The sequence below is a fragment of the Oreochromis aureus genome, linkage group 19, assembly GCF_013358895.1.
Source record: "Oreochromis aureus strain Israel breed Guangdong linkage group 19, ZZ_aureus, whole genome shotgun sequence".
Classification (NCBI taxonomy): Eukaryota; Metazoa; Chordata; class Actinopteri; order Cichliformes; family Cichlidae; genus Oreochromis; species Oreochromis aureus.
In genome coordinates, this window is record NC_052960.1 from 1,301,484 (window position 1) to 1,326,543 (window position 25,060).

The 25,060-nt window shown below is 50.6% G+C and overlaps 2 protein-coding genes across 6 annotated transcripts; both read left to right on the forward strand.

The window, feature by feature from the left end:
• The first annotated feature begins 434 nt into the window (after positions 1 to 434).
• kiaa0586 (KIAA0586 ortholog) lies at positions 435 to 24,766 on the forward strand. 5 transcript variants are annotated; one of them, XM_039603166.1, is made up of 27 exons: positions 435 to 1,551; positions 2,164 to 2,233; positions 2,310 to 2,541; positions 2,694 to 2,764; positions 2,891 to 2,975; positions 3,181 to 3,271; positions 4,230 to 4,341; positions 16,523 to 16,652; positions 16,730 to 17,166; positions 17,251 to 17,323; positions 17,556 to 17,717; positions 17,810 to 18,017; positions 18,097 to 18,303; positions 18,405 to 18,505; positions 18,587 to 18,730; positions 19,776 to 19,960; positions 20,033 to 20,157; positions 20,239 to 20,429; positions 20,498 to 20,651; positions 20,749 to 20,908; positions 20,992 to 21,230; positions 21,316 to 21,368; positions 21,446 to 21,556; positions 21,634 to 21,718; positions 21,885 to 22,039; positions 22,158 to 22,191; positions 24,566 to 24,766. In XM_039603166.1, the coding sequence occupies exons 1-27, from the start codon at positions 1,224 to 1,226 to the stop codon at positions 24,706 to 24,708; spliced, it is 4,086 nt and encodes a 1,361-aa protein (XP_039459100.1). In that variant the 5' UTR covers positions 435 to 1,223; the 3' UTR covers positions 24,709 to 24,766. The 5 variants fall into 5 exon arrangements, with proteins under 5 accessions (XP_039459100.1, XP_031605575.1, XP_039459102.1 ...); XM_031749715.2 differs by having other exon boundaries at positions 19,779 to 19,960; XM_039603168.1 differs by having other exon boundaries at positions 18,590 to 18,730.
• irf2bpl (interferon regulatory factor 2 binding protein-like) lies at positions 7,045 to 12,080 on the forward strand. Its single transcript, XM_031749696.2, has one exon. The coding sequence runs from the start codon at positions 7,235 to 7,237 to the stop codon at positions 8,948 to 8,950; it is 1,716 nt and encodes a 571-aa protein (XP_031605556.1). The 5' UTR covers positions 7,045 to 7,234; the 3' UTR covers positions 8,951 to 12,080.
• Positions 24,767 to 25,060: the final 294 nt, after the last annotated feature.

A 25,060-nucleotide genomic window follows, 5' to 3' on the forward strand; every position in this document is an offset into this window, starting at 1 on the left:
TGCTGTATAAAACAATCACTAAATCAACAATGAATACAGACTACAAATCACAGCGATTAAATCAGACTGTGGCTGCATAAACACAGCCGGGGTCTGCGGCTCTAACAGACCTGAGAGCAGCTGTTTTTGTTTAAAGTGACTTAGAGGCCGGGCAGCTCTAATGTGAAAAGCTAAGTTTAGCAGCCACCCCTGAGAAGGCTCCATCACCTCTGCTTTCAAACCTGGATCTCTGAATCTCCAGGAGCAGCAGGTTCGTGGACCTCAGTGCCAGTGTTGGGCAAGTTACTTTGAAAAAGTAATTCAATTATAGTTACTAGTTACTTCTTCAAAAAAGTAACTGAGTTAGTAACTGAGTTACAGTATTCTGAAAGTAATTAATTACTTGAAAAGTAACTATTGCGTTACTTTAAAAAAAAACGTTTAACCCTCTGGCGTCCAGGGTATAATTGGCCATGTTTTACTACTTTTGATTTTCACTCCACATTTTACCTTTAAAAACTATTTACTTTGCCTTGTTTGTTTTCACAACTGCAGCTTTTAGAATATTAAACGAGTGTTTCAAGTATCAATGAATGATGTGCCAGACTCATGGCACATTCAAAAGTCAGTCAAATACGTAAAAACCAATCAAGCATCCATTGTTATATGAAGAGACCTCTGTTTCTTTTTGTTTATTTATATTGTTACTTTATTATTTGATTTTATTTAAGTCCATTCATTATGTTTGTATTTGTTATTTAATTGAGTTAATGTTCGTTTGAATACATGTTTTCAGTCATTTTCCGCACTTACTTATTTATTTTTCCATGATACAGGTGTACTGTCCAGTTTTCGGCTAATAATTAAAATTTTAATGTGCTGTGTTTACTTTGTTTCTCAGAGCCGTTTCTTCTTCTTCGTATTTTGATTTTGAGGGTGAGTTTTTTCAGCATCCTGTCTGGAGCGGAGGCCGGAAGTTCGGTTGTTTGTTGTCAGCAACAGTTGCTGTGTTTGAACATTTTCTTTTTTCTGTCGTAGTTTCTGTAGGGTTTTTTTTCCTGGCGTCTCGTTGGGGTGTAAATTATTTTAACTCTCTCCCCGCGCCCCCGCGGCGCTGACCGCCGCCTCCCTCCGATCTTTACACGGCCAGCGGCGGGTTTTAGAGCCGGAGCGGGAAGTTTGAACGAAGTTAGCCTCCATGCTAACAGTGCAGCTTTGTTAACACTCTGTACGTAAACAGCGTCATGTCTGCTCCGGCTGCACTCAGTCCGGATCAGTCCTCCTGCAGCTCGGACACCGGGGACGTTTTAATCCGCTCCACCCGAGTCCTCCACCCGGACCGGACCGGTCCCGGAGGCGGACCGGGACCCGGAACCGTCCAGATAACCGTCCGAAAACTGCGGGACCTTCCTCCTCCTCCTCCTCTGACCGAACCGAGACAGAATAAGCAGCGGCGGCGGAGTCCCAGAGAGAACCCGGATATCGCTGCTCTACATCGGTCAGCAGCGTACTTAAAGCCCCATAAGATCTCCGGAGGAGGAGACCGAAAACTCGCTGAGGCGATGGACACAGGTGGGGGGTAATATAATACCTGGGAGGTGTGTTGATTATTTTAAAAAGTGCCCAGACTGAAGGTGTGTCCGTGCATCAGGGTGTGGGGGAATTTGTGAGGGTCATGGGAGAAATCCAGAAACTTTGGATGGAGTCACAGCTGCTCACGTGACTCACAGCTGACACCAGCTGAAGGTCCCACAGCTGCGTGGAGTTGTGACGTTCACTTTAGTTCAGGGTGAGGTTTAAAAACCAGTAGCACAGAGAAACACTTCAAAACGTTAACAAACAAAACTGTAATAACTCCGGTACACCTGAGGCCATTAAACCCGACGGTCCTTTAAAAGCAGTGAAGATCGCGTTTCAGCCAACAATCAGCAGCCTCGCGTTACAGATCCTCCTGAGCTCTCACAGAAACGCCTCTAGACATTACACAGAATTGCTTCACACACGATCGTAAAATTATTTTGTGTTTTAGTTTGACTCGGTGTGAAAGTGAGCCTCGGAGACTCACCTCTCACCATAATCATTCAATCTGAGTCGTAAAAGGTCCTCCCCAACCCTTTGTCGCACATCCAGGCTGTTTATCTTTAATCATCACAATACTGACTCCATCTCTGCTTGCATCATCAGGTGACGACGTCCTGACATCACGCTTTGCGTCTGGGGGTCGGGGAGTCGTGCTGGCGGCTTTGAAGCAGCGGTGAGTGAAACGCGTTTCTTCAGACTCGCTGCTGGTTGCTCATAAAAACACGTCTCATCTTATCTGTGCTGCTCAGCTCTCACAGCGCCCCCTGCAGGAGGGAGGTCAGAGTTCACTTCTTGGACCCGATGCTGCTCCACTCTGTGGGAAACCTCCCAGATGCCCCTGCTCTGAGCTCCCGGGATGCAGCGAAGGATGCTGGGGTCCAGATGGAGACGCCGCTGTCCTCTGGTCACCTGGGAGATGCCAGCAGCACAGCCGCCGCCGCTGCAGCTGCAGCTTTGGCAGCTGCTGCTCCTCTCTTCAAGGTGAGTACAGCTGATAGAACGATCAATAATTTGATAGATCTGATCTGATTTCTGCTTTTTCAACATGTGAGTCTCTAGGACCGACTCACTGCTGCCTTTGCTGGACATCAGAGGAACTGCAGCTAATGTTTAGCACATCTGTTTGTTTACAGGCTCAGTCTGATATGGAGGCTCGAGTGACTCAGCTGGCTGACGGCATCCAGAAGCTGCTGCAAGCTGACAGGTAAACACACCTGTGTGCACCTGTCATCTCGTTATGCTGCAAACAAAAACAATAAGAGAAAAATAATTCTGTGTTATAAAAAGTCACTTTAAATGTGACATCACTGTGACATCACCGTGTCATCAGGGAGGGTGGGGACAGAGGGCGGAGCCTGAGCCATCAGACACTGCAGCACCTGGAGATGCTGCAGAGCCAGCAGGTGCAGCTGCAGGTGAGTACAGAATCACCTTTAATGATGTCACCGAGCTGACCAATAGCAGCGCAGTGGGGCTTGCACACACAATGGTGATTGGATAACACGTCTGACATGCCCACCAATCAAAGAAAATGTTAAACCTGGGAATTGTAGGAATAAAGATGCCACGCCTCTGGCTTCTCTTTCTAAACTTTCATTGGCCATTCTATCCTCCACTCAGAGCCAGCTGCTGGAATCAGCCCTCAGGATAGCGAGCGGCCATGCTTCAGACCCGCCGATGCACCTGCAGGTCACACACCTGGATGCTGCAGGTAAGCACACAGCAGTAGTTTGTGTTGGTCAGTGTGAGGTGCGTCCTGTGAGTCAGCTCAGTGGGTCAGCCTGGAGCTCTTACACATTGGTACAGGGGAGGTGACAGGAAGGCGGAGTTTGCAGTATGCGACCAATCAGAAACATGGACAGGTGTACCAACAGCAGAGCAGGTGCATGTTTGTGCTGTGTACTGTTCCGACCCACACGTGACCTTTTGAATTATTTAGCAAACAATAGATTAAAAATATCTAACTGTTTAACATAATTATTAACATAATTAACATAAATAATTATGTTAATATTAATTAACATAATTATTTCAAAAATGCTGATAAAAATAAAATAATTTTCTTTTTCTCATCCAGTAACTGAAAAATCAAATATTTTTTTCATTTTATGGCTGATTAAAAACACATTGTTTGGTCTTAATGTGCAGAAATACAGAGATTTAAAATAATAAAAATTATTATATTATTAATAATAATTAAAATGATAAAAATGTTATTTGTTTGTGTATAACAAACAATTATAAACAAATAAATAAACAGTAAGTTTTGGACTGTCAGCCCTGAGGTGTTATGAGGAAGGTGAGCCAGCAGGTGGCAGCAGCATCTGTGTGTGTGTGTCATTACTGCAGGGATGGAGACAGTTGTCATGGTACCCAGAGTGTTTGTAGCAGCATGACTATTTTTACCTTCAATGATGAATTCAGATCTTGTGCGTGTGTGTGTGTGTGTGTGTGTGTGTGTGTGTGTGTGTGTGTGTGTGTGTGTACACATCTGTCGAGGCAAATATCGCAGAATTCATGTCTGAAATTCTGAAATATACTTTCAACATCTTCATGAGATCCACCTGGAAAATTCCTGCACAATTTTCCAGGTTTGCCAGGCCTGGAAAATGTTGAAACTTCGTGGATGATTAACCTCTGTCTCTGCTTTGTCTTCTTCTTCACTCTAGCAGCAAACAGCCTCGGCGCCCAGCCACCGAGCTCCTCGCCAAACGTAGCTCTCCCTGCTGCCCCAGTTACCATGGAAACGCATCGCCTTGACCGACGGGGAGATCAAACCAGGTGAAGGGGGGGGGGAATGTTTCTGTGGGTTTGACGGAGGCGGTTTTGTTAAACAGAGACTGAGAGACACAGACAGGAAACAGGCTCAGGGTTCAGGTGCACTCCTGACACACCTGGAAAAGCGCGAACCTGCTTATTAAACAGCCACCAATCAACAAGCTCAGAAGGACACCTGGTTTCTGTTGTTCTCATTTATGTGACACGTTCAGCGTGAGCGCACATGGAGATCTGAAGTGATGTCGTCATAAAAATGTCTTTAGGTTGTGAAAGCTCCTCAGAGTGTCCTGAATGATCCTAAACTAGTCTGGATGGGTCTGTTTTGGTCACTCCATGGTGAGAATTCCCAGTGCAAACACCATTATTCCTGCCCCCTGACACACTCTGTGCACAGAGTTGGTTTGACTGCTGGGCTCTACATGGGCTTTCTCCTGGTTTAAAGAAGCCTTCAGAGGTGTCGACACACATTACCATCAGTGATCTGCATGTGGTCACCGTTAGGTCTGAGTCAATTAAACCCACCTATAAAAAAACAAGCCCATGATTTTCTTGCGGTGGAAGGGCAGAGTGAAGCCCTCGTGTGTTTTAGAGACAAAGGTTAGATTAGTCCCTGTGCACTGCTGCTTCAGCTAAAGCGATGAAAGGTCATGTGAGAGTATGTGGAGGTGCTGATTGGTCTGCTCGGTCAGTCGGAGTGCTGTGTGAAGGCTGGAGCAGGTGGAGACATAAAGGAGCCTCGGAGCGTCTGAACGCTACAGCAGGTCTCCGTCGCTTCATTTGCATAATCATTCATAGTGTGTGTGTGTGTGTGTGTGTGTGTGTGGTGGTGGTGGGGGGAGCTACAGTTGATCCTATATTCTGCAGTTTCTCCTCACATGTTTCCATGGCAACGCCAGCAGTATCCATGAGAGGCACGCCGATGCTTTTGTGTGTTTATGGAGATGGCACTAAGCCAAAGCCGCCACCCACTGCTGATAACTGAAAAACCACAATATTCCCAGAATGCACCAGTGTGGTGCATATTTTCATAACTCACCTGTGTAAACTCTGTCAAGGCTTAAAGGTTCCATATCAGGGGCGTGGCCTCTTGACTGACAGGTGGATGGTGGGTGTAGCTGCTAGCTTGTGCTAACTGGACGTGTTTGTGCTGCTGCTGAAAGGTTTCTGTACGAACAGATGTCTGAGAAGTCTTTTATTTGGGTGTTATGAGCAGGTACCTGTGACTGTGACAGCTGGATAACCAGAGCTGACAACAGCACTCCACCCTCTCGTCCAAATATGGTCACTTCAGGAAACACAAAAACAACGCAGCAAAGGCCAAACTGCAGCCAAGCCCCTCTGTGAGTTACAGGCTGTGAGTTAATTCAATTCAATTCAATTTTATTTATATAGCGCCAAATCACAACAAAAGTCGCCTTAAGGCGCTTTATATTGTACAGTAGATCGCACAATAATAAATACAGAGAAAAACCCAACAATCATATGACCCCCTATGAGCAAGCAGGCTGTGAGTTAACCCCATCCTGTTTGTGCACACTGTGCTTGAAACTAGTGTAGTTTTTATTTTTCTGCCTGTTTCATGAACTGAATGCAGACAGCTCCACAGAGACTCATTACTCAGTGATGTGATTGCTGTCTAGAGCAGAGCTGAAGCTGCTGTGTGGAGAATCGGGATATTTTCCACGGTCAGACGTGCTCTGAGCACCGAGAGGCTCGGGTCAGAGAGCTGCTAGTCACGCCACACAGCCGGCTAATATCATGTCTGACTGCACGGCACCTCGGTCAGGTGACACACGAGGGGAAGGAAAGAGGCAAATAAACCTCTTCTATTCGTTAGTTCTTTGTTTTAATCTAAACAGATTTACAGTATACTACTGTAATCCTTTGCTGATTACTGTAGTATACTGCATGTGTTACACATCACAAGCCTCCTTTTTATTTATCGTTTATTTATTTAACTGTGCTGCACAAATAAGGTTGAGATTATTGTTGATTATAGATTTTTTTCAAAGAAACATCAGAGCAGAGAGGGCGATCGAGGCTGAGTGCATACTGAGAGAGAGAGGAGGGGTGGGTTAAAGCAGAGAGGTAAAACCTGCCTAGCAACACGGATGCCTCTGCAGCCCAAACCCCCAGGGTCCACCTTTATTATTCCACCTTAAACTGCTGTGAGGTGATGAAACATCTGTGCTGTTATTTTCTCTGAGGAGGAGGGGGGGTGATCTCCCAGTTTCTTCTCACCCTGGGGGAAGCACAGCAGACCCCCACCCTCAAAAACCAAAGGCTGGTAAAAGAATCAGGACTTATTTAGAGAAACCAGCCGTGATACTTTTATGATGACTCGTGAACAACCCCACAAACTACAGACAAAAATATGAATGGGAGGAGGGGGGGGTCCTCAGCCCTCCCGCTGTGTGCCCCCTCCGGACCGTGTGTGCTGGGCTCAGACCCGTGAACCTGTGACCCCGGCAGCTGGAGTGCTGCAGGTGGAGCGGGGCTGCTTCTTTACCTGGATGTGACAAACACAGGAGGCTGAAGAGGAGGTGGGGGTGACACAGATGGGGGAAGAACGAGGGCAACAAGTGGGATCGTGGAGGGGGGGGGGTGACGTCAGCTACTCCACCAGGTGGCATTGTGTGAGAGGGGAGAGGGGGTAACAATCCGAATTCCTCCGCTTCCCCGGGAGTGATGCATGCAGGGAAAAAAACGCAGAGCTCACTCCTCCTCCTCCCTCCGCCATCTCTGCAGCAGCACACGGAGCTCCAGCAGCAGGAGGAAGAGGAGGAGGAACAATAAGCTCAGAGGAGGCTCAGCAGTCCGGCGGCGTGTCGCAGTTTTAGCGGAAGCTGGTAAAGCGGCTGCCCGGAGGAGGAGGCAGGGGGCCGGCAGAGGGAACATGTCCTCCCCGCAGGTATCCCGCCGGCAGTCGTGCTACCTGTGCGACCTGCCGCGCATGCCTTGGGCCATGATCTGGGACTTCACGGAGCCCGTGTGCCGCGGATGCGTCAACTATGAGGGCGCGGACCGGATCGAGTTCGTCATCGAGACCGCCCGCCACCTGAAGCGCGCTCACGGCTTCCAGGAGACCCGCGGCGCCGCGGGAGCGCCCCCGCAGCAGCAGCCCGGGGCGACGAAGAGCCAGGCGGCCATACTAAGCGGCAAAGAGCCGCCAAGCCACCACCACCCGGCGGATGGCGCAGCCAAGCCCCAGCAGCCCGGGCCGGACCGCTACTCGCTCGGACGCTTCGACTACGGCGGCAGGCCGCCCACCGGGCTCGGAGGACCGAACGGCTTCAAGGACGACGGACCGCCGGAGTTGAACCGCCAGAGCCCGAACTCCCGCGGCAGGACCCCCGCCGGGCCGCCGTCCGCCGCCGTGCCGCCCAGCCTGGTGCCGCAGACGGGCCGGGCCGAGCCCGGGGCGAAGCGGCCCGCCTCGGTGTCCGCCGCCGACCCGGACCGGGAGCTGAAGGAGAAGCAGCGCAACGCGGAGGTGCTGGCCGAGCTGAGCGACAGCCTGCGGAGCCGCCAGGAGGAGTGGGCGGGCCGGCCGAAGGCCGTGCGCGACACGCTGCTCGCGCTCACCGGAAGCACGCCCTTCGATGTCCGCTTCAAGAAGGACCACGCGCTGCTGGGCCGCGTGTTCGCTTTCGACGCGGCGTCGAAGCCCGGCGCGGAGCATGAGCTGAAGCTGTTCATCGAGTACCCGAGCGGCTCCGGGACGGTGTTCTCCAGCGCCTCGGGGGTGGCCAAGCAGATGTACCAGGACTGCATGAAGGACTTCGGCCGCGGGCTCTCATCCGGCTTCAAGTACCTGGAGTACGAGAAGAAGCCGGGCTCCGGGGACTGGCGGCTGCTCGGGGACCTGCTGCCGGAGCCGCTGCGCTTCTTTCGGGAGCCGCTGTCCGTAGAGCTGCTGCCGCAGCCGCACGCCGACGGCGGCTTCCCGCTGCCGCCAGGGCGGGCGGGGGGCTCCCGGCCCGGGCTGAGGAAGAGGAAGGCCTCCCCGGAGCCGGACTCTGCGGACGAGCAGCAGCGGCAGCAGTGGCTCGGTGGCCCGGGCGAGGCCCTCAAGACCCCCCCGGAGTCCGCCGCCGCCCCCCCGCAGAACGGACAATCCCCCATGGCCGCGCTCATGTCGGTGGCGGATGCGCTCGGGAACGCTCACTCGCCCGGCAAGGACAGAGACTCCGCCGCCCACTCCAGGCACGCGGCCGGCAGCCCGGCGTCCCCGTCCTCCGCGTCCGGCCAAAGGCGCCTCTCCTCCCGCAACGGGGACCTCGGGCTGTCCGCGCCCGTGCAGGACCAGGTGCACCCGCAGAGCGTGCCCGACTCCCCCGTGGCCAACAGCGGACCGCTGTGCTGCACCATCTGCCACGAGCGCCTGGAGGACACCCACTTCGTGCAGTGTCCCTCCGTCCCCGGACACAAGTTCTGCTTCCCCTGCTCTCGGGAGAGCATCAAGGCCCAAGGGGCTTCCGGGGAGGTGTACTGCCCCAGCGGGGACAAGTGCCCGCTGGTCGGCTCCAACGTGCCCTGGGCCTTTATGCAGGGGGAGATCGCCACCATCCTGGCTGGAGATGTGAAGGTAAAGAAGGAGAGGGACCCCTGAGGAGGAGGAGGTGCTAGAGCCTCAAACCCAGACTTTGTTTTTTATGTTCCCTGGATCACAGCCCAGGTCGAGGTACTTTACTTCAGCCCCCCCCCAACAGAGATTCCTCTAACCTAAACCTAAACTCGGTAAAATATTCAAAACTATGAAGAACAGCAAACTGTTTCAGTCATTTAGAGTCCAGACTGGTGCTCATGTGAAAACTTTTCTGATTTAACACTTTCCACCTTCCTTTGTCATCGTATCTGTTTTTGTCACATCAAAAACAGACATGATGAGGTTAAAGGTTGAGTTTTAACCTGGCGTCAGTAAAATAAATGAGTGTTAATGATCCAAAGCAGCGCTGATGCTCTTCAGTTTATACATCGAGCTGAGTAAAGAGCTGACTCCAGCTCCGTGTACACGTGTGTGTGCAGACAGATCACGCGTGCTATCGTTTCTGTCCAACACTCATCACAGTTTCTTTACTGTGAGGCTTAAATTAACCTGAATATTCTGTTAAAAGGAGTTCATGTAATTGTAGGTGGCTCCTGCAGCGTAATGTGTGTGTGAAATTTGTTATATTTTAAAAGAAAAATGTAACCAAATTATCCAACAAACTCCAGTGTATGACATCACAGTCGTGGTCTTTGGTTCATCTGGCGTTTAAACTTGTGCGTTTACTTTGTGAATCAGTCGTTTGTGTTTTTGTCTGTTGTTCAGGACGATGTGCTCACAGACTGAAACAGTTTGACTGAAACATGAAACATTACTGACGTTAATCTGCGCCTGTTGTGTGGATCCAGGTGTCGCTCCTGCCATCGTTCATGTTCGTCTGGAGTTTGATTAACATACAGTCACAGTTTGTGTCCTCGGTCCGAGTCGCCGTCACACTTCCATCTCACAGTGCTATTCACATTAGTTATGTTTGTTTTGAACGGTCGTAAGTTCTTCCTGGTTGATAAACGAACCCTCCCAGGAAACTGTTGACGGGCTCAGACGTTACGTTTCACCGCTGGTGGAGAAGCGTGTGGAGGGTGGGCGGTGCTCATGTTCAGTGTTTATTACGTTTGACTCTGTGTAATTAACGTCGTGGACATCGTCAACCTCGTGCTCTCAGAATGATATCAGGCTGGACTGTTGTGAAACAAAGGTCCGTTAGCAGCGATGAGACCGGCGGGGAGTTTCAGGGCGTCTTTGTGCACGTTCCCACTACAGGAAGCGGCCGGTAGGACACCGTTCTAGGAGGAGAAAGCACTCGCTTACGGTCCGTCGCTCCACATTCCCACTCTGTGGAGTCGCACTCGCGGCAGCTGGAGGGGCTCTTCATGAAGGGTTATTACAGAAATGCAGCTGAAGCTGTGGAGCGCGCTCACAGCAGGTCCATACCTGTCAGGTGTCCTCACTGTGAGCGTGCACACTCACTCATTTTAAACTGATCGTTACAACGATCGCCACCGTCTCGGCCCGCTGTCGTCCGCTGTGAGCTCACAGAGCCTTCGTTTAAATTATGGCTCGTGGTTTTGGTGCCGTTAACGCTGGCGTCGAGCTTCAAGCCGTCGCACGAAGATCAGCTCGGTAACGTTCTCAGACTTCCTGCGGTGGGAAGCGGCGGTAGGCTGTCACTCCTGCGGCACGTCGGCAGAAGCAGGGGTGTTTGCTCGTGAGCTTAAGATGATTAGACAATAACTGGCTGTGTACAGACTTGAACTTTGACCTCAGCCTTGTTGGACGTGCGGATGAAACGGGCGACATGCTGTTACAGAGCCGCTCCTCGCCTGAAACAGCTGCAGCATCAGTTCACCTCCTCTAACCCAGCATGGCTGAGAGGAGGCGTGGCCGCCTTCACTCGTGACTCTTCCTGATCTCTGCAGCAGCTTTGAGACGAGTACAAACGGAGACTCTCTGCAGTCGTCAGCCGTCACGATTCAGCTGTACGTGTTTGCTGCTCCTCATAACTCGGGTGTAGAAACTTTCTGTGCTTTAAAAAACAAACAAACTTCATTGTCGGATATTTTAGAGCTTTGTTGATCCTGTCCAGCAAATAAATGTTATGTTTCTGTTGCACCTGGATCCACAAAGCAAACGCAGAGATGGAGGTCAGACTGGTGAATTCTTCATTTTCAGTAAATTTAAAACAAATTAACTCTCAAATCCAGAGTGTTTCTTCTGTGAACAAACTGGTTCCATTAGTTTGAAGTAAACCAACCAAAAAACGCCTCGACTTCAGCCCTGAGAGTCTGAAGGTAAACTCACCTCGAGGAACATGTCTGCTGCTCGTTTGCTGGTTTTCTTCTGTTTGGACTGGACAGGAAGTGAGACCTGTGAACACGCTCGGACGCTCGCTGTTGGAGAGACTAAACAGGAAGTTCAGTTTGTTTCTTCTGCCCTGAAAGCCGACGGTGTCAGAGTATAATTATGCTGACGTTTCACTGCAGATGTAAACGAATAAATCAGCATAAAAACAGATGAGCAGGACGTGACGTAGAGTCAGGTTTAAACGATGCTTGGAATTGTGTATAGTTTCTACCTTGTGTCATGATCTAAATGTAAAAAAGAAAAAAACCTTTTGTACTTGAAAACTGTGTCAGATGTTTTGGGACATCGAAGAGGAGACCGTCGCCGTGCACACGCCGTCTTCCCTCCATCCAGTCATTTGAAAGGACAGATGAGGACTGGTTCCAGGCTGAGTTTGGAGCAGACCGCTGAACTTATAAATATTCTACATGTGGATGTTTCAGAAAACGTGTTTAACAAAGAAACGAGCGTGTTGTGTTGTCGTGGAGATGAAGGCGTGATCAGTGCCGTGGTGTTTAGGAGGTTCAGCGTGAGGCAGCCTGTAGTCACACTAACACTTGCTCCATTTTTACATTAGAAAGTTGTGTCTGTAAAGAAAACAACAAAAAACAACTTTTTTTATTTTTATAGAAATAATTTATTTCATATTTTCATTTTGAATTGGACGTTTTTAATTTTTTCCTTTCTAATATATTTTTTACTGCAATAAGAACCCTCCTCCTCTCTGTTCCTGCCTCACATGAAGGTTCAGCTTGTTTTGTATTTCTGTTCAGATAAAAATGAAACTAACACATTTGATCTTGTAACGTGCCTTGGAGCTGAGTCGGTTGTAATAAATTCCTTTTCTGTCAAACGTGACGTTTCTTTAATGCGACACTCGAATTTATTTTGAAATTCTGGTGCTGGAATCGCTCACATCCTGTGGCTTACAGCTTCTTTCAGTAGAAACTGAGTCAGGCTGTGATGGAGCGGCTCACCTGTTTTTCCAGAAGCCCAGCTAAAGTAAGAACACTGGAGTGAATGAAATCTCACTTATTGACCTTTATGTCTCCAGGAAGTTGTGTTCGGATCAAATCGGGCCTCTCAGGGAAAACGGCCACATTTCCACCGTTCATGGTGGAGCTTAAACACAGCACGGGTATTTTCAAAATTAGAAATCAAAAACACTTTTTCACAGCTTTGTGTCTGAATTTGTCGGCTCCTGAAATCCTGCACTCAGCGTCTTCACATGGACGCATTTATGTTCTTATAATTCCAACATTTGTATTTGACAAAGATGCAGATTTGATCGTCGTGAAGCCAAGAGCGAAACTTTCTCTGCAGTGTCTGGGTTGGTGAAGAAACTCGAAATGTTGAGCCTTACTTTTAATTTTACATCCACTTGAACTGCGACCTTTCCTTCATCACCAAAAGTGATCAGCATTTTAATGAAAGCTCGAGGAACTCGTTCATTTTCACAGCGGGCCGTATTGGACTGTTTGGTGGGCCACATGTGGCCCCCGAGCCACATGTTGGAGTCACAAATGTTAGAAATGATCATGTGAGGAGGAGCCGAGCGGCATCAAAGCGTCCAGCACCAAAGTGTAACCAACAGAAACACACACACAGATCAGCGTGGTTAGCATTCACACAGCGAGCTGCTGCACTGAGCCAAGGGCACCTTAACCATCACAGTCCACACACACACACACACACACACACACACACACACACACACACACCAGGGGTGTTGTTGTTGTTCAAAGAGAAAAATCTGCAATGCAGCAAGAAACTACAAGTACAGTGAGTACTGCTGCTGATACTGCAGTAATGGTAGTACCGATACTGTATCAGGAGTTTGTTAACGAGGCAGCGAGGACTCTGATTACAGACACGGCGTCGTATTAAGATCCAGAAACTGCACCCGCTCAGTTCACCTCTGCTGCGCTCTGATTGGCCACTGTGCCTCTGACACAGTGTTTTTGTGCATGCAGCTGCTGCAGTGGAGCCGAAGCGGCTCAGACAAAGACGCCACGCTGCAGATGTGTGCATTTACAGCGAGCCGCTCTCAGACCTGCAGCTCGTTTCTCGCGCTCTGAGAGAGCAGCTTTGAGCGATCCTAACGGCGAGTCGGGACATCCACAACATCAGCGGCTGCTCTGAATGTTTTCACATTCTGTGGCAGATCGCAGCGTGTGGGGACGACACGGTTGCACAGAGCTCGAGGGTGTTGCACTCGCTGTTCTGATCACAGAGAGGCAGCCTCTCTGCGAGCTGTCTGACTCTTATGGCAACCTTTGTGTTTGCAGCCATAAGTAACTGAACTGAGGTGACTTTATCTTACTGGATAAAACGCAGATATTGACAAAGTTCACTTGCAGTTGGAGAAAGGTCATAAATTGCAATAATAGGTGAATGTGGTTTCATGGGATGTCTGGGGATCCCTGCCTGTACGCACACTGAGCTCATTGTTAGAAGCTTCATGTTTATCCTGAACCACAGAAACATGACAGCATCCGGTCTAAAACTGTGAAAACTCTGAATGAAGTCTGGCACAGTGCAGTGAAGAATGCCAGCTTGGATCAGTCTCCATGTTCAGACACAGTTGAGGCGTTAGGCGGAGCGGGTGGAGCCTCCGTCAGTGAGTCGGTGCTCACGTGGGCTGAACGTGCAGAGCTAAATAAAGACACGGAGTCGCAGCGAGGCTGAAGCGGCTGAGGTTTGATTCATCTGTCTGCACAGCACCGCAGTCGGTTCTCTCCCCCTCCTCTTCCTTCACTGTAGCCGTGGAGGATGCTGCTGTTGCCATGGTTACCAGCTTCACGTTTTAAAGACATAATTTATTCAGGAATGTGCAGAGACAAGCGCTGCACTGATCGGCCGCTCTTCAAACACAGAATCACAGAATCGTGATCATAGCCGTCAATAATTTCACACTTGTGCCGATAAACAAGCCCCCACCCCCACCCCTCCCTGCATGTCACAGTGTTGACTCCATTTGAGTCGATGATGTCAGCACTCTTTTTTCGTCCATCTGCCCCCCCCCCACCCCACCCCACCCACACACACACACCTATGACTGTTTGTGGCGTCGACCCTCCCCCACTGCCCCGCTCAGAAGCCTCCGTCCTGCTGTGTTTTTATGTCGCCTGATTGGTCCACTCGTGCTGCAGATTTAATGCAAACCTGATTTAGCTCCACGCAGATCCGTGTTTTGGAGTCCAGATGCTAAAACGCTTTATGTGGGCCAGATGTCAGTTATGTCATGATATTTGAACCACATCTGGCCCACAGGTCCACTTCACATGGGCACACGTGAGCTCTGAGCCACATCTGGATGAACCAAAGTGCCCCGCTAAGTGATAAGTAGACCAGGTTTGGCCCCAATGTGTCTGCTGCCTGTTCTTGATTTAGTAGGTTCAGGTCTGAGTCCACGTGGACTCTCTTTATGTAACATGTTTAAGTGTTATACCCAGACCCCACCACACATCTGGCTCCACATCTGTCCTAGGTGGGTTAGCCCGTTCGGGTCCACATTCAGGCAGCACAGCCTGTGCTCAGCATTAATCATCGAATGAATGCGGTCCACGTGGTCCTGCACAGGTCTGGTTTTAGCTCATGTGTCGAACACGCAGCGCGCTCGGAGCGCTGAAGGGAAGCACAAGGACAAAGAAAAGGGTGAAGCGCACAGACGCGGCATTAATATTCATCCGCATCTGTTACTACGGCGCTCATGAATTATTGCTGGCATGTAAAGGTCTACAGAGAGGAGGAAGGGGAGGCCCGGGCCCCCTCCCCCGCCCGTTTCCTCCATCAGCATCTCTGCTCGCTGTCACCATGGGAAACCACTGGGGTGTTGCCTAGCAACAGCAGCAGCAGACGGTCTGCAGCAGCTGTTTGTGATCGTTTCTGAGCGATTAAATGACAGAGCGCAAGGCGACAGCGGCGCCCATTTTATCCCCACCCACCGCCACATTTCCATCTTCAGCGAGCGTCACGACTTTAGCTGAGGGCGTTTGGACCTTCTGAGATAAAGGTCAGACGTTTCTGAGGGACCTCAGAACGTCTCTGTGGTGTCATCAGAAATAACCGAACTGTGGTTCTGTCAGGCCAGTCGTGATGTTACGGTGGGACTCACCTGTGAGCCTCGGGGGCGTTCCTCTCCGAGCTCACATCACTGTGTACATCCTCCTCAGTCTGTATATTTTAGTTTTGATATTCTGAGACTGAAACCATTTTTCTCCTGCTGTGATTTTATTGTATGTATTTTTTACCTGCAGCAGCTCTGAAACATCACCGTACAAACTCCCCACGATGTCACTGTGCTCGCATCAGTAACCCTCCGAGTCCTCGGAGTGATCCAGACGCTGCAGACGGCCCGCTGTGTGTGTGTGTGTGTGTGTGTCTGCGTGCATGTGTGTCTGCGTGCGTGTGTGTCTGTGTGTGTGTGTGTGTGTGTGTGTGTGTCCGTGTGCGCGCGTCTGCGTGCATGTGTGTCTGTGCTTGTGTGTGTGTCTGTGCGTGTGTGTGTCTGTTTGTGTGTGTGTGTGTGTGTGTGCTTTAGACTCAGCTGACTTGCCAAGAATATGACGCTAGTTGCGTGTTTGAGCTCATTAATTTGAATCCATGCAACATTCAGTGTCAGTTGTTTTCCTCGGCGCTGTCTGACGCTGCAGTCGCATCATTTATTTGTTTGTTTGCTTCTGTTTAATGGTTCTGATCTTGGTTTCCTGTCAGTCCTCAGCGCTGCTGTGTGATCTTAGCAGCGTGTGCTGTTCGGAGGGTGGGTAACTTTCTCGCCCGCTGGTGGATGGCTGTCGGATACATCATAAGTCCCGCCCCCTCCACGTGAGAACGCGGTTAAGAGTGTAAGCATTGGTGTTTCTGGAGCAGCCTGAAGGGCGTGGCTCAGCTCAGAGTGTCGACTTCATTCCACCAACCTGTCAGGTTGCTCTACAAGTACAGTAGGAAGTACTCGAGTATAGTAGAAGTACTTGAGTAAAGTGAAAGCACAGACTGGGGGTCACATGGGGTTTTGGTCCTTTTCAGATGTTTGGAGGGTTTTTATTTCAGAGCCATATGTGAGTCAGATTGTGTTATTAGGATATGTAACGCTGCGTGGAGCGGAGTGCTGGATGGGCTGTTACTTTCACTTCTTGAGTAGCAACAGCGTTGTTGAGGCGTGAGTGTTTAGTCAGATAAGACACACTCAAAAACTAACAGATATTAATATTATAGCGTTACACTTGTCATTTATTCAGGCTGAGTGATCTAGGAAGTTAAATCTGTTCTCTTTGCATGTTTTTAATACTTCAGAGATGCTCACATGGCTGAAAGGTCTCAGCTCCAGTCTTTAGCCAATCACAGCTGGGAGGCAGCGAGGAGAGCCAATGACGTACTGCAGGAGATGAAGCGTCTGAAGACTGAGATGAAGATGCTGCTGACGGTCAGTGCACGATTCAGCTCAGCTCGAGTTAACGGGAGTCTGTAATACTGAAGCCTGACACACGTTCTGTCCCCCAGCAGCCAGAAGACCCTCTGAAAACCAGCAGACCTGCATCGGAGCACCAGCAATCCCAACAAACCCAGTCCCAACAAACCCAGTCCCAACAAAACCAGTCCCAAAAAACCACCTCAAAGGAAACTCGCTCGAGCTCCCAATCTTCCCACCTCCAACTAAACTTATCCCATGAAAACAGCTTACACTCCCAGCAAAACCAGTCCAGACTACCTCAGCCCCATAAAACCACTGATGGAGAACATAACCTCAGGTCACAGCAGTCCCGGTCTGTGCTGGTCCAGAGGAGGTCCACGGTCCCGTCCCTGGTGGAGGAGGCAGGTCAGGTTCTCCGTCAGGTTCGAAAGCAGAAGAAAGTTTTGGAGGAGAACCTGGAGGCTCTGCTCCGAGCCCGAACCGGAGAGGTCCTGCACTGCCAGCTGGAGGCGCTAGCTGCTAACAGGTAGCTAATGATAGTGTTGACTTTAGGTGTGCTCACTAACACAGGACAGGTTTAAACACTTAGGATGGTTTCTCTGACCGGCAGACACCACAGCGAGGACGTCCGCATCAAGAAGACAGTGGACGCCTGGATCAGCAGGTTAAGCAGAGACATCCAGGTGAGCTCCAGCAGGCCGGGAACATCTGCGTTTTTCTCTTTGTCTGCTTCTTCATCTTCTTCTTAAACTTCACTTCTCGAATTCCGATGTGGCGCCGTCTGTTCTCTCGCTGATACGACAGCACAAACGCTTCTTCTTCTTTGAACTTTTCTTCTTCTGCTCCTCCCCCGGTGCTCAGAGAAAGAGCAGAAGAAGAAAACCGGGGACTGACCCTTCTCTGCCTTGCCCTCAGGGAGAGATGTCCTCGGGGAACATCAGCAGCCATCACTCAGCTGTGGACGCTGATAGCTCTGCCCACACGGGGAGGGAGAGGACAGTGGGCGTGCTCAAAGGGACAGGAAGTATGAGGGCAGCGAGGAGAGGAAGCAGAGGGCAGAGAGCCGGAATCAGAGCGGTGAGGCTGGATTCTTCTGGCAGCCATTAATTAGTTTCTCATCAATAACAAACAGCCGATCACTGATTGGTTATGTGTTTATGAACCCGCAGGGGGTGGAGCCTAACCGAGCCACAGGTGTAGCAGCGGAGCGTCATCAGTTGGAAGTGGATGGAGAGTCGTACCTGACCCGGCTGTATGGCCGGGCACCGTATGAAGGTCTGAGACGAACCCTGAAGAAGAGTCCGTACCTTCGCCTCAGCTCACCTGCCTCACCAGTCGGAAGGAAGCCCCGCCCCCGACTAGTGGAGAGTGTCCGAGGTCAGAAGGTCGACATCAGTAAGTGTGATGGTAAAGGTTCAGCTGTGGGCGTCGTCAAACTTTCTGCTCCGTGTCTCAGGTGTGAAGCTGAAGTCCTCCAAGACTCAGACCAGCCTGGCCCCGCCCCTCACTCAGGCCCAACCAATCATTTTAGCCCCTCCCTTTGCTTCCTCCTCATCTGGACGAGCTCACATTTTCAGCTCATCACACCTGACCTCAGGTCACCTTGATGACCTCAGCATGACCCCTACAAACAGCTGCCCTGTCGCCATAGCGATCCCACTGGGTCAGTAACATAGTAACGTGTTTTTGTAAAGGTTAAAATAAACATAAACAACAGTTCCAGGTCAAAGGTCAAGTATAACACACACAACCCTCCCCCTGCAGGTCCACCCCGGATGGACTCCAGGTGTGAGCATCCTCAGGAAGTGACATCAGCGCTCGCTGCCCCTCCAGCAGCCTCTGTGGGCGATGAAGCACCTGACCAGGTGAGCAGCTTTGAGCCTCTGAGGACTTTAGTCAGTCAAAGGTGGAGGTGTGAGCTCTGACAGGTGTTTGTGTGTTCACAGCAGCACCTGGAGGCAGAAGAAGCTCCTCCCCCTCCCCGTCCTCCATCACACACGATTGACATCATCGAAGGGAACGAGGAAGAAGTGGAAGAGGACGACGTCTTCCCTGGAACTGACTTCCTGTCTGTTGTTGATGTTGTGCAGGTGAGCCCGCCCCCCTCCTGTTTGCTTTAGAGCAGCCAAACATAAAGAGCTGTGAGCCACCGTCGTCTCATTGGACGGCCACTTTAGTCTTCAAGTAGTATAAAATCAAACAAACAAGAAAACGCCCACAAATACTTCCTGAAACGTTTTCCTCCCTCTTCACTAACTGAAGCCTTTCATTGGACGACCAAATAAACACATCGTTCCTCTCGTTCTGTGCGCACACGTGGCAGCACTGCTGCTGTCATTGTGTTCGTGTTTAACTAAATCACAGTGCAGATGTAAGTGAACACATGAGTTTGTGACTGTCACTGAACTAACAGACGTCCCTCAGCATGTTTGTGCTCTCTGCTCATGTCGCCCTCATATTCAATCATTTTTGGATTTTTAAAGAACTTTTTTAACATCGTACAACAAACAATTCCTCCTTAACAAAAAAGTCACTTCAACCAACAAACTTCATTTGATTTCTTCACGTCAACATACGGCCACCAGTTTGAGACCTCTGCTGTAGACTGTCAGTGTTTTCAGTGAGGCTGCAGCGCCACCTGCTGGACGAAAACAGAACAGCAGCAACTTAGAGCGAAGAAGAACCAGAGAAGATGATGGTGATGATGGTTGTTATTATTATTCATGTATTTGGACACATTACTGTTATGAAAGACGTTTGATTAATTAATCCTTTGGTCTCATTTTTGTGTTTTCGTAGATTTTTCTCTGTGATTTCTGTAACATCTGATTTATATCTCGTTCATTTGTCCTGTCATTTCATTGATTTTTCAGTTCTGATGTTTTTTTGTTTTTTTTAGACTTTTAGTGGAAATCTCAGAAAACTTTAAAAACTGAATCGGTGTTTGAGAATTTGGGGCTTTTTGAGATTTTTGGTTTTCAGTCATGAAGCAGGTGAAGATGTTATTTAGATTTTTAAAATAGATTAGTGACTCATTAATATTAATGTCAGGCACATTTAGGTTACAGTGTCGTGCACAAATCTTGAGCTCAGGTGTAGTGATGTCACTGAATAATGAACGTCCTCTCCTCTCAGCAGGAGGTCAGCGTGCCAGGTGAGGAGGCCGTGGAGCTGGACGGGGGTCCGTCTCCCCCTCCGGTCCTCTACCAGGGTCCCGTCTTCCCTCCCCGGGTTCCCTCTGCCCTCCCAGCCCAGGATCAGGTCCCCGCCCTGGGCACGGCTCTGCAGCGGGACGCCCTGGAGAGCCGGCTGGTGGAATGGTGAGAAACCAGCGCCAACCCCTGACCGTGGAAACGGCGCCACGTTGTCACCATTTTGGTTTCTGTGTTCAGGGTGGAGCAGCAGCTGATGTCCAGGATGATCTCAGAGCTGTACCGGCCCCCACCCTCTGATCCCGCCCACAATAGTGACGTGGACCAGTCAGATCCTGAGGAACGCAGCGTCACCTCAGACATTGGTAGGTGTACCTCCTCCTCCTGCTCCTCCTGTTCTGCTCCCCCGCCCCTCCCTGACTGTTTGCTCCTCTGTGTGTCTGCAGTGGAGGCAGCAGGAGACGCAGGCCTGCAGCTGTTCGTGGATGCCGGCGTGCCCGTGGACTCGGAGTTAATCCGGCAACTGGTGAACGAGGTTCTGGCTGAGACTATCGCCCTGATGCTGGGCCAGAGAGACCCGCTGGGCGCAGGACCAGACCCGGGACTGGAACCAGCAGGACCAGCAGCCCCTCAGGAGGTACGGAAACTCTGTCGTAGCGTCGTAGCGTTAAGCCCCGTCTCTGAAGGCCGCCGCTTCTCTTCCAGAACAAACCGCTCCCATTGGTTCCCACACCGGAACCGACCCCACCGCCCAGTCCGGCCCCGCCCAGCAGAGAGACCACAGCGGTAACCACACCCCCTCCATCAGAACCAACAAGCCCGCTGAATAAGGAGCCTCCTCAACCAATCGCACCACCAGGTTAGAGGTCGCAGCGCTCTCAGCAGACCAAACAGCTAACGTCCAGCATGAAGCTGTCGTCTCGTCTGACTTTCTGTCGCTCTTTTGGTGACCTCAGAGCTCGTAGCCACACCCACTCTCAGCCCAGAGCCCACCCCCTCTGCAGAAAGCCCATTTACTGTACACCAAGCCCCGCCTCCCTTCACCTGGGAAGAAACTGAGCTTCCATTGGACGAGGAGAGACTGGTGGAAGACATAACCACACACAAACCACCTCTGTATGTCCAACACACACACACACACACACACACACACACACACACACACATCCTGGTTCATTAACACGTTTCTTCTCCTGCAGGCTGATGTCAGTAGCGGAGGAGGAACCTCCTCTCGCTTCTCCTCACCCTCCTCCTCCTCCCTCCCTCCCCCCTGCTCACTCCCCGTCTCCTCCACCTGAGGCAGGGCCGGCGTCCCCCCCCACCTCCTCCGAGGAGTCCAGCAGCTCCAGCACGGTGACGGCCGGCACTGAAGCAGCTCTGAAACACATTTCAGAGGGAGAGCTGCTCATCAGTGCCAACCAGCTCACAGCCATGACAGGTACCATCATCATCATCATCATGTGTGTGTTAGCAGCACATCTGTAACCTGCAGGTGTGACTCTCTGTCTCTGTTTGTCTGTCAGGGGGCGGGGCTGTGTGCAGCTTCAACAGCTCTCTGCAGGAGCTGCAGGATATGGTGAGGAACCACTGAGCAAGGCAGTGCTGGAAGCTTAGCACGAGCTGAATATTAATATAATGATGTGCCCCCTCCAGGACTTTGACCCCCCCAGTGAAGGACAGGTGAAAGGTTGCGACCTCCTGCGGGCCCTGCTGACCAAAATGGAGCAGGGAGTCACACAGAGAGGAGAGAGGCCTCAGCCCGAGGTGAGCCTGCAGGCATCAGAGTGCATGTGAGAGGCACCACATCTCAGCTTATGACCTCTGACCTCATACGTCCTCAGGGCTCCTGGGGGAGGGCGGACGGGAAAGTAAGCTCCACCCACAACGGTCAGACCAGCTCACCTGGACAGATCAGCCAGGCTGCAGGTACGCCTGCCTTCAGACGACACTCAGGGACGAAAAGACCAAAGTTTCCTCTCGTTTAACACAACAGAGCCACTCACACTGTTCTCATTCAGACACCTCCAGGTTTTACACTCTCGCCTGGCTTCTGTAGAAACTGGCTCCGCCTCTGATTTACCTCTCCCTGCAGATGTGTCAGAGGTCAGCTTTGAAGCCACCAATCAGGGCTCGTTTACTTTGGGCGACCTGACGGGGGAGCTAATGGGTACACTGACCTCTGACCTCCACACAGAGCTGTCACTGTCTCCTCCTCCACACCTGGAGAACACACACACTCCAGGACAGGTGAGACACACACACACACCACATACATGGCTGTTTTCGTGTGTTTTAATTTTTATGCCAATAAATCTGAGTGTGTGTGTGTGTGTGTGTGTGTGTGTGTGTGTGTGTGTTCGTTCAGGTGCTGCTGGTCAGGAAGTCCAGCAGTCACACAGGTAAGAAACACACCTGTCTGTGATTCTTGAACGTTTTGTGGGTCTGAAGATGTTTTTTAGCTGAGATCACAAAGTGATGAAATGACCGAGTTGACCAGCATCTGAGGATCTGTAACAGAAACTGATCCCAGGTCAGCTGTCCACATACTTTTGGTCACATAGAGAATGAAATGGCTGCTCTTCATCGTGTGAGCAGCAGGGGGCGTCGAGTGTCCACACAAAAACCAGCCTGAGTCTCCCAGTGGGCTGCCCTGGTTTACTGGTTTACTGGTCGGGAACCAGTGAGACCTGTTTGATTCTTAAAGATGACATCAGAAACAGGAAACACCTGACAGGTAGATCAGTATGAAAACTGACCCACAGTAAAAACTAACCTGGTGAGAGCCGCAGCTGTTTACGAGATCAGGTGAGTGCTCACTCTTCAGCTTTTATTGTTTTAAAGTTGGAGATTTGATTTCTTGATGCTGATTGTAATACGACACAAACACCTCGTCACGGCAGCGTGACGCCCCCGAGGCGTCCCAGCACGGCGGCGCTGTGCTCAGGTCGATGTTAAATGAGCAGATTTTCTTTTATTACATCTGGAATTTGATCACATGGGTCACGGATGTCGAGCTGGGGCGCTCTGAGCTGGGTGAATTGTTTAAGAAGGAGCAGGCTTCTGTTTGACTCCGCCTCCTTCGGCGAGGTGTCAGGTGGTGAAGGCAAACTTTTTAATGGGAAGCTGAGCGGGGTCAAACACTCGCTCTGAGGAAATGGGAGCGTGTGGGCGTGTGCTCTTAGCTTTAGATCTGAACAACCAGGCGAGTGGTTTGTTTACGTGCAGTTGTGTGATGTCACGCCTGCACGCCAGCGCCTTACAGGAACAAGAAACTGCTGCGGTTCACGTCCTGTGAATGAAACGTGCCTGAAGACGAGGACGAAGAACTGAACCTCATCACCAGCCTCTCTCTTTGTTGCTCTGGTTGTCATGGAAACATGTCAGCTATCGCAGCTGGTGTGCACGCAGGCTTCACCGACCAATCAGAGCACGTGTTTACATACATCTGTGTGTGTGTGTGTGAAGGTTCCTCAGCTCCACCTTCGTCTCTTGAATTAGAAGATGCTCAGTAACCATGACAACCAGCTCACGGAGGCATGTGTAGTAGCGATATCTCTGTCTTCATCGTCATGGAGACGCAGGCTCACGGGCCACTCGCTCTGATTGGTTTATCTCTGAACTCGGTCAGAGCAGCTCTGCATGACTCAGTTCATAATAATCCTTCTTTGTCTCAGCTCATCTGCTGTGTGAAACAAGCGGTCTTAGCTCCGCCCCCTTTAAGGCACTAAAAGGAGCATTTGAACGGCGGTTGGGAGGAGCTGTTCTGTGACATCACACAGACCCCTGAGTGTTAAGAGCAGGCGGCGCCGTTACCGTCCTCACACTGAGCTCATTGTCCTGTTTTAACGTCCGTCCCAGCGGCAGGAGTCATGTGACAGGAAGTGAGGAGCAGCAGTTTCACAGAGGTTCGATTCAGCGACTGAAAAAAAAAAAAAATAGTGCAGCCCTCCATCATGGCGGCTCCTCCTCACAGTGAGCTCAGTGTCCTGCAGCTCCTCACACCGCCTCCTGTCTCCCCGTCAGAGCTCCTCTTTCATGCTCCTCCCTGCTGGAGACAGCCGCTCAGTGTGTCCCAGAAACCCACAGCGGCTTTTCCATTCCTGCTGGCAGCTCAGGGTCAGCGAGTTCCTGCTGCTCTCAGGCTTCAGACTAACCTCGTGAGCCGAGCCGGCAGAAGGAAACGGACGCGTCAAAGCGTTTCTCGTCACCTCCTCTTCCTCGCCTCGAGCGCGCCATGCTGCTCGGCTGTGACCTCAGCGAGCCTCTTTCTCCTTTCACAGCGCTCTGATGTCAGTCCGTTATGTAAACGTTTTAGTCACTCAGCAGATATGAACACTGCAGCTCTGAGTGCTGCCCATCTGCAGGCTTGCAGAGGTCAGCCAATCAGAAGAAGGCTAAGTTAAAGGGGGGAGGAGCTAGAACTATTTTGGGGAGGAGCTGAGGAGTTTATTACTAACGGAGTAATGCAAAGCTGGTCTAGCAGAGTCCAGAATAAAAGATTCAGCAGGAAGAAGCGCCGTCCACACAGGAAGTGACTCACAGAGGTCAAAAAAAGTTCAGCACCTTCAACAGCGGGACGAATCAGAATCAGAGTACTTTATTGATCCCTGGGGGAAATTCTGTTGGTTACAGTGCGCCTTGGTCTTTGCCACATTGAGCTGCAGATGATTCTGCTCACACCATGTGACGAATGAGTCGAATAACGGCAGGGTGGGCGGGCCCAGCTTCCTGTGTGGACGCAGCTGATTTCATCTTTTGTGTTTGTACCTGCAGCTCGACAGCAGGAGGAGGAGGGAGGAAGCAGGAAGATGGGCGTCCACCTGCCCCCCATAAGACCTCCGGAGGAGGAGGAGGTGATGGAGGCGTCGGTCAGTGCGGCGGCAGACTCAGATTCCTCCACCAGCGATGTTTTTTAAAAAGAATATTTTTATATTTTAACTCATTTCAAATAAATAAAGTCTGATGGAAACCAAACAAACGTTATAACTTCATTTTGAAAATTTGCTCACAGCAATAAAAGCTTAATGCTACACGTAACCAAAGAAACAAAAACCCAAAGAGACACCTCAACATCTTAATATAACACCATCCTCTTTGAGTTTATTCTGTAAGACTCCAATAACGTTAGAGATACTTCAAATAAAGTTTCACTAACCTGGGCAAACAGCGGCTAACAGCAGCTAATACTAGCGAACAGTAGCTAATAGAAGCTGACAATAGCTAACAGAGATCCCAGCTAAACAGCAGCCCTTACAGACAGTTCAGCAT

Bases quoted from the DNA above. Each gene is read 5' to 3' on its own strand.
- kiaa0586 (XM_039603166.1), top strand. From the start codon at position 1,224: ATGTCTGCTCCGGCTGCACTCAGTCCGGATCAGTCCTCCTGCAGCTCG. The intron at 17,324-17,555 runs GTGAGCTCCAGC...CCTTGCCCTCAG, and splicing joins GGTTAAGCAGAGACATCCAG to GGAGAGATGTCCTCGGGGAA. The intron at 19,961-20,032 runs GTGAGAAACCAG...TTCTGTGTTCAG, and splicing joins GAGAGCCGGCTGGTGGAATG to GGTGGAGCAGCAGCTGATGT.
- irf2bpl (XM_031749696.2), top strand. From the start codon at position 7,235: ATGTCCTCCCCGCAGGTATCCCGCCGGCAGTCGTGCTACCTGTGCGAC.